At 38.4% G+C, this 13,046-nt stretch overlaps 1 protein-coding gene across 7 annotated transcripts in view; it reads right to left on the reverse strand.

The window, feature by feature from the left end:
* Positions 1-701: 701 nt before the first annotated feature.
* Positions 702-13,046, reverse strand: part of NCBP1 (nuclear cap binding protein subunit 1) — a 44,433-nt gene continuing 32,088 nt past the window's right edge. For 6 of the 7 annotated variants that reach the window (XM_036330263.1, XM_036330264.1, XM_036330262.1 and 3 more), the window contains 8 exons: positions 11,273-11,395; positions 10,492-10,594; positions 9,596-9,689; positions 8,658-8,761; positions 6,543-6,657; positions 2,952-3,080; positions 2,305-2,418; positions 702-1,226 (listed from right to left, as the gene is read on the reverse strand). In XM_036330263.1, coding sequence (XP_036186156.1) covers positions 1,113-1,226; positions 2,305-2,418; positions 2,952-3,080; positions 6,543-6,657; positions 8,658-8,761; positions 9,596-9,689; positions 10,492-10,594; positions 11,273-11,395 — 896 coding nt within the window. In that variant the 3' untranslated portion in view covers positions 702-1,112. Of the gene's footprint in view, positions 1,227-2,304; positions 2,419-2,951; positions 3,081-6,203; positions 6,326-6,542; positions 6,658-8,657; positions 8,762-9,595; positions 9,690-10,491; positions 10,595-11,272; positions 11,396-13,046 lie in introns of those variants that run through there. The other variant, XM_036330266.1, reaches the window with a different exon arrangement.

The following is a 13,046-nucleotide window of genomic DNA, read 5'->3' on the forward strand; positions in this document are numbered from 1 at the left end:
GGGAGAGATAGAAACATCAATGATGAGAGAGAATCACTGATTAGCTGCCTCCTGCATGCCCCCTACTGGGGATTGAGCCCACAACCCGGGCACGTGCCCTTGGCGGGAATCAAACCTGGGACCCTTCAGTCCGCAGGCCAACGCTCTACTACTGAGCCAAACCAGCTAGGACCAGTTGTGGGGTTTTATTAGTAAATTTTTTCTAAGGTTTAATGAAAAAAGTCAAAATGCTAGATAATCCCTTAAATTTGTATGTTATTTTACAGTGCAATCTCATTATCTTAGTTAAGTCTCAACACCATATAGGAAACAGGCTCAGAAATAAGTATTATTTGGACCAGGTTCTTCCAAACCTAAATCTAATCCCAAGTATAGAGTTTTAGCCAATTTAGCTACTTCTGGAGGAAATGACCACGACCTCTAAGATAATGGTTCCCAAACTTGTCTGCGCATTAGAATTGCACAGAAGCCTTAAAAACTATGGATGGTATGTGTTGCACGCCCCCCGAAATTGTAATTTTAAAAATAACTGCTGAAGGTTGCCAGGTGACTTATGTTCAGACAGATTTAGGAACTGCTACTCTAACTTTTTAAATACAACTATTTGAAGGGAAAACTTCAAATGGAGGTAAGTACACCTTCAGTAAGAAATCACTAATTTTAAAGTAGACTGAGATGATAAATCATGAAATACCAAAATGTAAAAAACATATTTTTAGTTTTATTTTAGCCATGTTAGGTTATCCATAAGCTGTGAAAAGCTATGCTACTTGGTAATAAACCCATTGTTTCTATATACTACTTTGTAAGCTTGACCTCTAGGGTTCACATACCTCAAATCAGTTATCTTTTGTGCCTTAAGGAGAAAAAACGTCTATCAGAAAAGTTGTATCTGTCACATATAATACATCCTATGGTCATCGATCGTCACATTGTCATTAGGGAATATTGTTTTAGGGGTAATTACAGGCAACCAATGTCATATTCTTCACTGTCCTCCCTGTTTCCTTTAGAAAGTGAAAGGAGCTACATGAAAGCAAGCATTCAAACCATCCGAAATAAGACAAATTAGACTTTAAAAAAACATCTTGACATGAAAGGAGAAAGGACCCTTAGGCCTGTAGGGCACAGAACTGCTGGAACACAGCCAGGATATGAGGGTCTAATTCAGCAGTGAAGAGCAGGTTCTCCAGGGTCACCATGTACTGCTGGATTATTTGGTGATGCTGTGGACACAAAAGTGGGGGTTTAGGTCAGAAAAGGAGCATATAAGCAATCTTCCAGAATATCCCCCTCAGCAGCCCACCCACGTTGTGAAATGATGGGAATAACGGGCCCCTGAAAAGCCCCAACATTTGTAGAGGGAAATGAGGATGTTCAATAACTTAAGAAATGCAGTTCTGACCAGCTTCTATATAAATGCATTCATGCCTCATTAGTGATGCCTGCTGCTATCACTATTAGACTAGGTTAAGCTGGGTCTCTCTACTCTCAAGTATGACTTTAATAAAAGTAGCCCAGATAGGGATTGACATAGGACGATTTTTTTAAAAGATGGAAGGTGGTATATGTTACAAATAGGAGTAGCACAATTGCTGTTTAAAACCATGGTTCTGAAATGTAAGAAAAATTTTGGAATCTCTTTGCGAAAGAAAAACATTAATAGAGAATTACCCAGTGATCTATTAATCTTTTTAAAATAGCTCATCTGTCCTATTGGAAATCACTGACTTACTAAGCCTGTGTTAGAAAATGAAATCTTTTCTATGTGCACCTATATAATTTGAATATACTCAGAGATCCCAAAAGAACTAGGGGTTGTTTTAATTGGAAGTAACTAAATCTAGAGAGAATTTTTATTTGGAGATTTTAAAGAACTTTTTTCCCTTTTATGACTTCTAATTCAATAACTTTTCTAGAATAAATGAGGATTTGGGCTGTATGTTTTGGAAGACACAGAATTAGTTCCACTCTCCTACCAAGCTTTAATGTAATCTTGCTTTTCTAAGGGCACTGTTATCATCAGATTTAAGGACCTTTGTTAATATAATTACTATTCCCTGAACATTTGTTCTCTGCATTTTGTATTAAGCTAGGCTTTCTAGCAGAGAATGGCAATTAGGAGTTGGTGATAAGAACTTATTTAAGCCTAAATATTCTGAGCAACAGTAGGAGGAAATGGAGATGAACTAAAGTACTTATGGGTATTATATAACCTCCTGACAAATTTTATGATTTTTAAAAATGGAGTATCTTTGCAGCTGAGAATAGTGATATTTATTATCTAATCAGTTTCCCACAAACCTGTAAGAAGATCTGCTGGAGCCTCTCTATACAGTTTTTATACCACGGTGTTAATATGCTGGTCCCGTCCGTCTCACATCGTACTAAATGCTCAGTCAAGATCATGATAAAGCGCTGGAAAGGGGGTACAGAGTTAGAGGTGTTAAGAGTGAATTAATTCTTCAGAAACAATCACACTTTTGACCAAGAGACCGTAAAGGTGCTATCTGTTCTGCTGTCTTTATGATATGTAACTTTCATAATTCAACAAATACTGTCTACAAAGGCACACCAGTAATTGAGTTAGTACATCCTCTTTGGCAATATGTAAAGACCTTTAATGTCTAGATTACTTAGGACATAATCAGAAATGTTAAAGAGGAATCTATGCACAAAAATGTTCATCAAGAAGAAGAACAGTCATTCAGTGATCAATGATTGGGCATAATGAGAGAAATATTTAACAAACATTCTCAGTTTTAAAGCCTGGAAAAATGCTCATGCCAGAATGCTGAATGAGCAACACAATTTGGAGATATACATGGTTAACCCCAAGTGCTCAGCTTTTATTTCCTTTGTATTTTTAACTTTTACAACTACAAATAACATTTTTTAAACTAAAGGAATATATATTTCTTTTTACATATCAATGACCCAAGCCAAAATACCTGAAATATGACAAGGAAGAGGTTCTTCTGTTCACTCTGAGCGGATTCCACTTTTTCCTGCAGTCTTTCTATTTGCTCTTCAAGAGCCCCATCTTTCCTGTCACTGCTTCTGTCATCATCATCACTTCTCTACAGAAAGCAAAGGAACAAAAGGAAAATGCCATTTAGAATGCTACTGTATTAAATCCCATCAAGTAAGGGAAATACTTTATTCTGTCTGGTCAAATACTATTTGGAGACTTGTATTCTATTTTTTAAAGTATGTTTTTAATTGATTTTTTTAGAGAGCTAGAAACATCGACGGCTGCCTCCTGCACGGCCCCCACCAGGGATTGAGCCCACAAACTGGGAATGTGCCCTGATGGAAATCAAACTGGTGACTTCTTCATTCATAGGTTGATGCTCAACCACTGAGCCACACTGGCTGGGCTGAAGGCTTGTGTTCTATAGGGAAAGTACTCACCCCCTGACATCCCAAAGTCCTAGGACCAGAGAAGAAATTTAGTGGCACTTGAATAATATCAGTGGGAGTGTTTGCTATTAAACAGGAGTTATGCCTTTTACAAGATAGTCCAATCGGAGGAAATGTGTATCATATTTTTCCTCTAGTCAAGATGAAAACAACTTTGAGCTCCTGGAAAATATACTTGATTCTTGTTATTCACCATAGCTATGCTTTCTGAAGTAGCTGTGAGTCCAGAATTAGTCACTACTGAACCATTGCTCTTAGGGGAAATAGAGGGTTACATTCTTGGGGAGCCTCTTGTCACATGTTCATCAAATAATTAATATATAACCTTGTTTTGTGTGTTTCTTTTTAAAGGTATCTAAATCTTGCCCTAGCCAGTTTTGTGCAATGGTTAGAACGTTGGTCTGTAAACTTGATTCCTGGCCCCAGTTGGGGTACGTGTGGGAGGCAACCAATCAATGGGTCTCTCTCTCCCTTCCACTCTCTCTAAAACCAATGGAAGAAAGTATTGGCAGGTGAGGATTAACAACAAAAATATATAAATCTTACAAATAATTATATGGAGAGAATCGTTGATCAGCTGCCTGCTACATGCCCCACGCCAGGGATCGATCCCGCAACCTGGGCATGTGCTCTGACTGGAAATCGAGCTATGACCTTCTGGTTCATAGGTTGACCTCTGAGCCATGCTGGCCATGCTATAGTATTTTTCTATACAGAAACACTAGCTGAGAAGGACTTAACATTTTCCTGACTCTTAGTAATACGACTAAATTTCTTTGGCTTTCAGCCTCTCAGAATGCTGACCACTTCCCCGCCTCCATCCCCCCCATCCCCATCCCCGCGCATTAATCTTCACCTGAGGCTTTTTTCCATTGATTTTTAGAGAGGAGAGGTTTTCATAAACCAGTCATCATCTCATAAGTCCATAAATTTAGCTATTTTTCCATGGCTTTATCACACACTACAGATATTACTTTTTGATGGAGCATCCTCATATACAGATTGGTAAATTTCCTCTTCCTTTTTCTGGGTGTACATTGTTGATTCATGAACATTGGATTCACAACCTACAGCACTGTAAGTCATGCCTGGACAAAGCTACTCTAACCCATGTATTTTCCCCATCAGGCACATCATGGCCTCCTTGTACTTAGGAACACTAGACAGCCCTTCAGTCCTATGCTGGGGACCATTTTAAACAGTGAAATAACCAAAACGCCAGCATAGAATGAAAACAAAAAGTACAAATAAGGTGGCACTAAATGACACCATCAAGAGGACACTTTAGGAGAACTGAAACAAGGCAGAATTGAGTTGTTCAGTCTCAGCTGGGAACAAACAAGCCCACTGGGCAACTCGGAATGTCCACTGCTCTGCATATGTCTGCCATGATCAGGAAAGCACCGTGAGTATTGAGATTATAAATAAGTTTTAGTGAGTAGGTGAGTTTGTAAAAATAGAAGCTCCACATAATAAGGACAGATAATGTATTCTTATAACTCTGCTATTTATTCAACAAAGTAGATGACCAATAAAAACCGACAGTGCTTTTCAGTCATTAATAAATCTCTACCTGCCCATTTGAGCAGTAACAGAAGGGTAGCTTGCTAATCTTTCACCCTCTAATGGGACACACAAAAACCGGGCAGGCCCTTACATAGCTCAAGAGGCTCATCCTTGTAATAGTTGATAAATGGCTGACAGGCAATTCACAGCAGACTGTTTAAGACTCTGCTGGCAATGCTGTGCTCAATATACTTCTGTTAAGCTTTAACAGTTGCCTTCTAACCCTGATGAACTTAAAGAGTATTCACCAAGGTTATTTTTGTTTGTTTTTAAAGGCAGAAGTCATGATTTTACAGATTAATAGGCTCAGATGTTATATGACTTTCCCAGTGTCACAGCCATCAAGTGGCAGAGCCAGAAACTGATTCCAGGTGTGTTACATTCCAAGATCCTTTTAGCAAGAAGGTAGGCAGCACCAAATTTGGAAAGCCCATTTCTTTCCAGGTAACACTCTATTGGTGAGCCCCGTCTATGAGAGCCTATTCTATTCCCCAAACAAAATGATCAGAACCTCCTCACTCTACTTTTATCTCTAACACACCTGTTTTGGGGTCTGCCTTGGTATGTTCTAGGCAACTGGATACATGTTTGTCTTTTTCTAACACTAAAGCAAAGTTCTAGAGTACCACTGCCCCAGTATACCGTTCTGCAATGAGGGAAAAGTTAGATACATCTGTGCTGCCTATCACATTAGACATGTGACTATTGAACACTTGAAATATGGTGTGACTAAGGAACTGAATTTTAAATTGTAGCTGTTAACGTACTGAACACCACATTCACAGAGAATGGTGTGGCATGAGGGAAAGTTTCTGGAGTTTGACAGACTTGGGTTAGATCTTAGCTCTGTTACTCATAAGCCATGTAATTTTGATCAAGTTATTTAACTTCTCTCAGCCTCAATTTATACATGTATAAAATGGGGATGACACCGTGAGAGTATGTTTATATACATACATATATGCGTGTCTCTATGGAAACTAGAAGCATTTGAGTCTGCTATAGGTTCGTATCGGTCATTAAGCTTGCTCTCACCTTCTACTCTGGTAAATGTGTATATAACACTAGAAACATTATCATAAAGAAAATCAGCACTATTATGCTAAATCACAGAATACGGCCAGCTCACCACTCTCCCTCGCCCCCCTTGAAATGGCACAGTACCCAACTTATTAATGAGAATCACTTTATAAACTTGGAAATGACTGCCTCACCCCTTTCACAGTACAGGTGGAGTGGTAAACATCAATAGTTGCCCCCTCCTGTTGCAGCAGAAATGTAGAGAAATACTTGCACAGGTGTTCTCTTTCACTCTCCTCAATCCAGAGAGGATCAACTAAGGAAAGGTAAGTAAGGGTTATGTCTTCCCAAACAGGCTCTCTGTGCAGCAGAGAGAACAACCCCCACGTTCTTTTCCTTCCTTCACTACGACAAACAGCTATAGATAATTTGGCCCCAGAAAAAATAAGTCCCCATTCAAGGTAATGAATTTTGAATATTTTCAAAGAGTTTCTGGTGTACGTTGACCTTTTATGAGTAGAAACAAGACTTACCCGTTTGTGCTGTCTTGCGAGTTTTTCTTTAGCTTCATCCAGCTCTTTCTGTATCTTCAGAACGTGTTTGTTCATCTTACGAATTGTAGAGTGCAGGATTTCCCAAACAAACAATCTTAAAGTAAAATGGCATTTGGTTACTGTATGCTAACCTATGCTAACAGAAAATAAGACCTCTCAACTTTTATAACCTACTCATTCTTAAGGTCTGGTATAGCCTTCCACTCTTTAGGCAGAATTAGTCATATTGTCCCCATCACATGTAAGCATCTACTGTTACCCATTAGAACAGTGATGGCGAACCTTTTGAGCTCGGTGTGTCAGCATTTTGAAAAACCCTAACTTAACTCTGGTGCCGTGTCACATACAGAAATTTTTTGATATTTGCAACTATAGTAAAACAAAGATGTATATTTTTGATATTTATTTTATATATTTAAATGCCATTTAACAAAGAAAAATCAATCAAAAAAATGAGTACGCGTGTCACCTGACACGCGTGTCATAGGTTCGCCATCACTGCATTAGACACAGGTGAGCTTCCTGAAGGCAATACTGGGTTCTTGTCATTTTTCTTGTTTCCATCGCCTACGAGATACATCTATTGAAGAAATGTGTGCATATTCATTGAAATGAAAAGCCAGAAAAAACATGAACAAAATTACATGTTCTCATTTAAACACTAAATATTGGAATTTTCTTGAAATGAAGACCTAATCTGAGGCTCATTCTACATGCTTTATACTATTTAGTACACACTCAAGCCAATTCTCTCAGAACATTTAAGAAACTCATTAGTTGATAATAGCTGTAAATTGCTGGGCTTTTAAGAGTAAGATAAATATTTGTATGTCAGCTACCTTATCAGCAAATTGCTCAAGTACCAGAATCACCTTGTAGGCGCTTTTAAGTGACTTCTTAACTACTTTTCTGTCTATGCAGTAGGTCTCCTTACCCCAAGGCACAGAAGAGTAGTACTTCCTTGTACAAATTCTGACTTGGATGACAGTTTTAAGTGGAAGATTGTCTTACTGTTTGTTTCGAATGTTAGCAGACAGGATAAAAAAAGAGTATTTAACTCTGGAGAGGGTGGCCAGAGAGAACTAGCTGAGCCTGGACAGAGCTCTTGAGCAATGTATCCATTCAAGAATGCATGTGTTTGAATTCCAGCTGCACTGAGCTATGCAACTTTGGGCAAGCTACTTAAGCACTCTGTAACACTTTCTACTTTGTAAAATATGGATGATAATGTAACCTCTTTTGCAGTGGTGTTGTAAATGAGCTGCAAATGTAAATCACTCAGGATAATGGCTAATACATACTTGGGTAGTCACTTTTTTGCGAGTTTGCAAGTCTGTTGCTTTCATTTGTGAATGCCAACTTAGCCAGTATGATAACCTTAAGATCATATCCTTTCACCCTAAGGACTCAGTTTATTTCAGACCAGTGTCCTCTGCCAATAACAGACACAATGAAAAGGATAAATGCTTAGTGTTTACATTTTTATGTCTTTGTAAGTAATTTCCCTTTGTTCCCTGTTTTGTGTCAATTCCTGTTGTCTGAGTCCTGATCAAATTATAAAGATTGGGGACTCCATGAATAAGAACCAAACTTAGTAAAAAGTCTCTTTCCTTTAGGGGGAAATGGGTGTAGAATGAACCTTCTGCATTAAATCCAGGATTTTTATGACTGAGGTGAGACCTCGCTCCCTCACAGGCATCTGGGTGTCCACCAAGCTTCCCTCAGTTCTCTAAGGATGTGTATTTAATCTGTGGCTATTCTCCCAGTTCCTAGTGTGCATTCTAGGTCCCCAATGGAGCTGGAATTCTTTTCCGTGTACCACTGTCTAGCGAGACCCTGACACACAGCCTGATCTTCTCTAATAATCTAGATCCTTATCAGCATTTCTACTTGACTGGTTGAGTCCTGATTCAACTTACATGTGTGTCTAAGAAACACTGCAACCTGACTGGCTGTATTTCCACTGCCCGGGTATCTGACCATTAGTATATATTAATATCAACCTGGTTTGGATCAAAATTTGTAGCTCATGTGTAAGAACACACAAAAACCAATTCTTAGAGAATAAGAACTTTGTAAAATAATTCATATTACCTAATAAAGTCACGAGATAGTTCTGAAGAGAAGATCCAATTTGCTACTGCAGCACAGTCGACAATCTGTGTACGAATCATCTTGTCTACTAGTACAGCAATCATCTACAATGAGAGAAGAATTCTTAGGATAAATCGCACTCATACATAGGCCATAATAATCCCACTGCTAGAAAAGTAAAATAGAATGGTTGTAAGACTTATTCTGCCTTCTCCTTAGCTCTGGTCCTTATTGCAGGAATACTATAACACCAATAAAGATTGAGCAAAAAAAAAGAAAAACTCTGAATGGTAACACAAACTTAAAAAAAAATTAGATAATACCACTCTCACCTTTCAAAATTATAGAAATGTTTTATCATAAAAATCTTAAATATATTCTGAAACCTATTTAAATGCCTCTGTATAACTCATGGTATAAAAACAATATATTAAAATTAAAAAATCTGGTGTGTGTTTGCAGAAACTGGTTAACTATTTCCTACCCTATTGGTAGAATCTTTAAGCAATAAGATTTGTACTATTTAAAATGTGTTGAGCTCTGGGTGTTTGATTTAGTGGATAGAGCGTTGGCCTATGGACTGAAAGGTCCTGGATTGCAGGCTCGATCCCCAGTGAGAGGGCAGCTGATCAATGATTCTTATAATAGATGTTTCTATCTCTCCCTTTCTCTCTGAAATCAATAAAAATATATTTTTAAAAATGTGCTGATATTATAGTCCCCAAAAAACCTTTAAAAAAACCCTTAAACCTTGCTCTTAAAAAAACCCTCAACCAAATATTATTAATTCACAGCATTAAAAAAATTACATAGATTTAAAAACCATCCTATAGACAGTCAAATGTCATGTTTACAAACTGAAACAATGGTAATAAATAGCCTTGTTTTTATGCCCTATACAATCAGAGCCTCAACATGTATAATTAAGTAGTTTTTACCTGTGGATGGTTCCTCCAGACCTCAAACATAACTCTTAGAACATGTAACTTTCCTTCATCACTTTCAGCTAGGGTTTTGAAGACTTCATGAAACCTTTTGATAGTGGGAGAAAAAAATACCACTTAAAAACTTATTCATTAAGCATTTTAATGTTTCAAAGACTTTTCAGTATTAATTTACAGTGCAAAATAACCAAATGTTAACTATTAAGGATATATAGAAAAGGAATGATTAGAAATTCAGTTTGTATGTAATTTGTCACAAAATCTTAAGAGATTTACAATATACCATTGTTAGCCCAGGACTAGTTTACTGTGTATCTAAGAATAAGTGAGGTCTAAGGAATCATCTCCAAACACTGGTGATGTATATTCTGTGTGACTCATATTCCGTGGGAACTCTGCAAGTAATATAGGCTGAGACGGGGCGAGGAGGTCAGTTTCTCTGTTTGGCTGGAGGAGTATCTGTATGTTCTAATTCTGGACTGTCTGACGAGTTAGAAAGCTTCCTTTAGATGTCAAACTGAGTGGCTCCCAAAAATGCAGTGGACTCTGATTTCTGCTTAAGTTTCTTTAGGAAGATGTCTAGACAGGGTGGGAGTTTCTTGACTATATACTAGTATATGACCGTCCTAAGGACCCAAGTTTTCCACTGGTTTCTCTAAAGGTCTATATAAAAAAAATGCATTCCATGTATATACGTAAACTGTACACACAGATGACAGAAGCCATAGGACAAGGATTTTAGTTACCACAAACCAAAACCCATTGTATCAAGTTACATTGTAATACTAAGACCTTCATATTCAGCAACTTTAGGTAAAAATGACTGTGCTGCTGGTATTCAAGCAAAGTTCAAAACCTAAAGAAAGGGGCTGTGTTCTTGTTACACTTACTTTGCAAGAGCACTGAAGGAGTGGCTGAACGATTTGGCTGCCAAGTGTAGCAGAGTCTGCACAAAAACCTCTATTTTCAATGGGTTAAAGCTGAATCCTTCATCTGAAAAATATTCCATAGTAAGACAGAACATAAGTATAGCAATTCCTTGGTCCCTCACCTGGAATGCTAAACAGATGGTGTGCTCACATCTAAACACTAAGTCAGACATCCATGTAAAATCTATGAGTACTAACAGACCAGACCATGGGCTGCACCTAGGGATTGGGCCTGCCCTCTGCCACCCAGGAGCAGGCCTAATCCAGCAGGGTGTTATCTCCCGAGGGGTCCCAGACTGCGACAGGGCACCGGCCAGGCTGAGGGGCCCCCCCCCCTACCCCCGAGTGCACAAATTTTTGTGCACCGGGCCTCTAGTTATTATTATAACAGTTTAATTTGGAGAAAATATCCAACTTTGTAATACACCAAATCTTCCCGAACCTCTCTAAAGTGAAAGCAGGGAATGCCTAAAAATCTTTCAATGATAGCAGTATATTGTGCTTTGCATTTAGTTTATATACATAATCCAAGCTATTTCATAAGGATGTTAGAATCTCTTTTTATATAAGGGAGAAAATTCCGAGGTACTAGGTACAACTGACAGGCTGAACAGACTTCAAAGGAATATAGTGATTTATGAGCATCTAATGAGATTTAAAAGGAGCACATGTTGCCAGAGTTATGTTCATGCTCTAACCTAGCCTATACATAGTCCTCTCAAGAAATATTTAATTCCCTTACCGTCATCATCATCCTGGTTCGGATTTGGTACATCTTTCAGAATGCTGAAGATTTCATCACTGGTTGCTTTACTTTTAAAGGCAACAGCTAAACAGAGGGCAACCGAATGTCCAGGAAGAGAATCTATGCACAGAAAGGAGAGTGGGGGGAAGGGAGGGTATAGGTCAGGTTTGAAGATTATTCCTGCAAATAGTTAAATTAACTGAGACACTAAAAACAATAATTTTTTTTAACAGAATATTCTTATATCCTAAGATCAATATTTAATCTGTACAAAAATAACACATTCGAAAGTTACATTTAATAAGTCAAGGCTTTTTACCTAAAATAAGGCATAGTTCTCACTTCAACACTTAAGAACACTTCGCTAACTGAAATTAAGAGTACAAGGTGTGTTGATCTTCTTCAGGGATGAGAATGAAGAGAACTGTGAATACAGTTAAATAGTCCTTTGATATCCTCAAGTCCCTAGGCTTCTGTAAGCTGAAAAGCTGAGACTCAATATATTCCTCTTTCAATTTTGCCAATTCCCCTTTCCTCCCCCTTTTCTGCGATAGAGCAAACTGAGTTTGGGTTTGAACAAGATGAAGGCTGCCAAATTAAAGTTTTTCTTCTTTTTTCTTTTTCTGAGTCCATACCACAAGCCAGATGTTCATGAGCTGTGTTTACTACTGGTTAGTATCTATCAAGTCCTTATTGTATGAAATTTATGCTAGTGTATGCTGTAAGGCATCACCAGAGCAACACACTTCTAATGTAAGGTAGACAAAGGTAACAATTAAAAAGGAAGTTCTGACATAGAATATGAGTTAGTAGGCACTTGGAATGAATAAAGTAAACTACAATAGGTCACATGTACTTTGTGTTTTTCCTTGAAACTGGGAAAGAAAGTAAGTGACAGGAAAAAAAATACCTGGAACCAAGGTGTCTATATTGTGGCTGGGGAACCAAGATATTCACAAAGGGAAGTAGCCACAAAGCAACACAAAACTGGCTTGCTGAAGGTTAAAAATATTTAGTCATGGAGGTTGGTCTAGACCAGCGGTCAACAAACTGCGGCTCGCGAGGCACATGCGGCTCTTCGGCCCCTTGAGTATGGCCACGAAGTTTCAATCGCACTGTACGTGCGGGCCCGCACGTGGTATTTTGTGGAAGAGTCACACTCAAGGGGCCGCAGTTTGCCTACCACTGGTCTAGACACTAGGAAGGGAACAAGGTCCAAAGATAGAAAGGGCTTTCTAGCCTGGGGCAATAGCACAAAGACAAAATCAAGAACCAGAGGATGGAAAAAAGGAAGTGGGCCTGGCTGGAGTAGAGTTCCATGTGGGACGAACTGACAAATGCAAAAGCAGGAACGACTGTTAGCAGGGCCTTAAATATTAAGCTGAGTTGTTTCAATGGGAAAAAGGGAAGCATGATGTTTAACAAAAGTCCTTAATATTAAAGACTGTCTTATAACTCTGAACCAGTACAAGGCAGAACTCAAAACTCAGCACTTCTAAGTGCCTCATCAAGCTTTGCTCTTTCAGGAAAGCACTGTGGTTAAGAGCAAGGCTGCTCAGTCAGTAAACCTGGACTTGGATCTGGGCTCTATCACTCAGAAGCAATTTCACTCTGGCTTTGCCTCTTTGAAGCATTTTCCTCATTGTAAAATTTATATAATTAACATACCTACTTCTCAGAGTTGTTTTAAGAATTAAGGATATATAGGAAATATATTTAGTCATGGGGGTTTATTTCATGGATAACAGGCGTAGTCTGAGGTGTAGGTGGA

The sequence above is a fragment of the Myotis myotis genome, unplaced genomic scaffold, assembly GCF_014108235.1.
Source record: "Myotis myotis isolate mMyoMyo1 unplaced genomic scaffold, mMyoMyo1.p scaffold_m19_p_12, whole genome shotgun sequence".
Taxonomy (NCBI): domain Eukaryota; kingdom Metazoa; phylum Chordata; class Mammalia; order Chiroptera; family Vespertilionidae; genus Myotis; species Myotis myotis.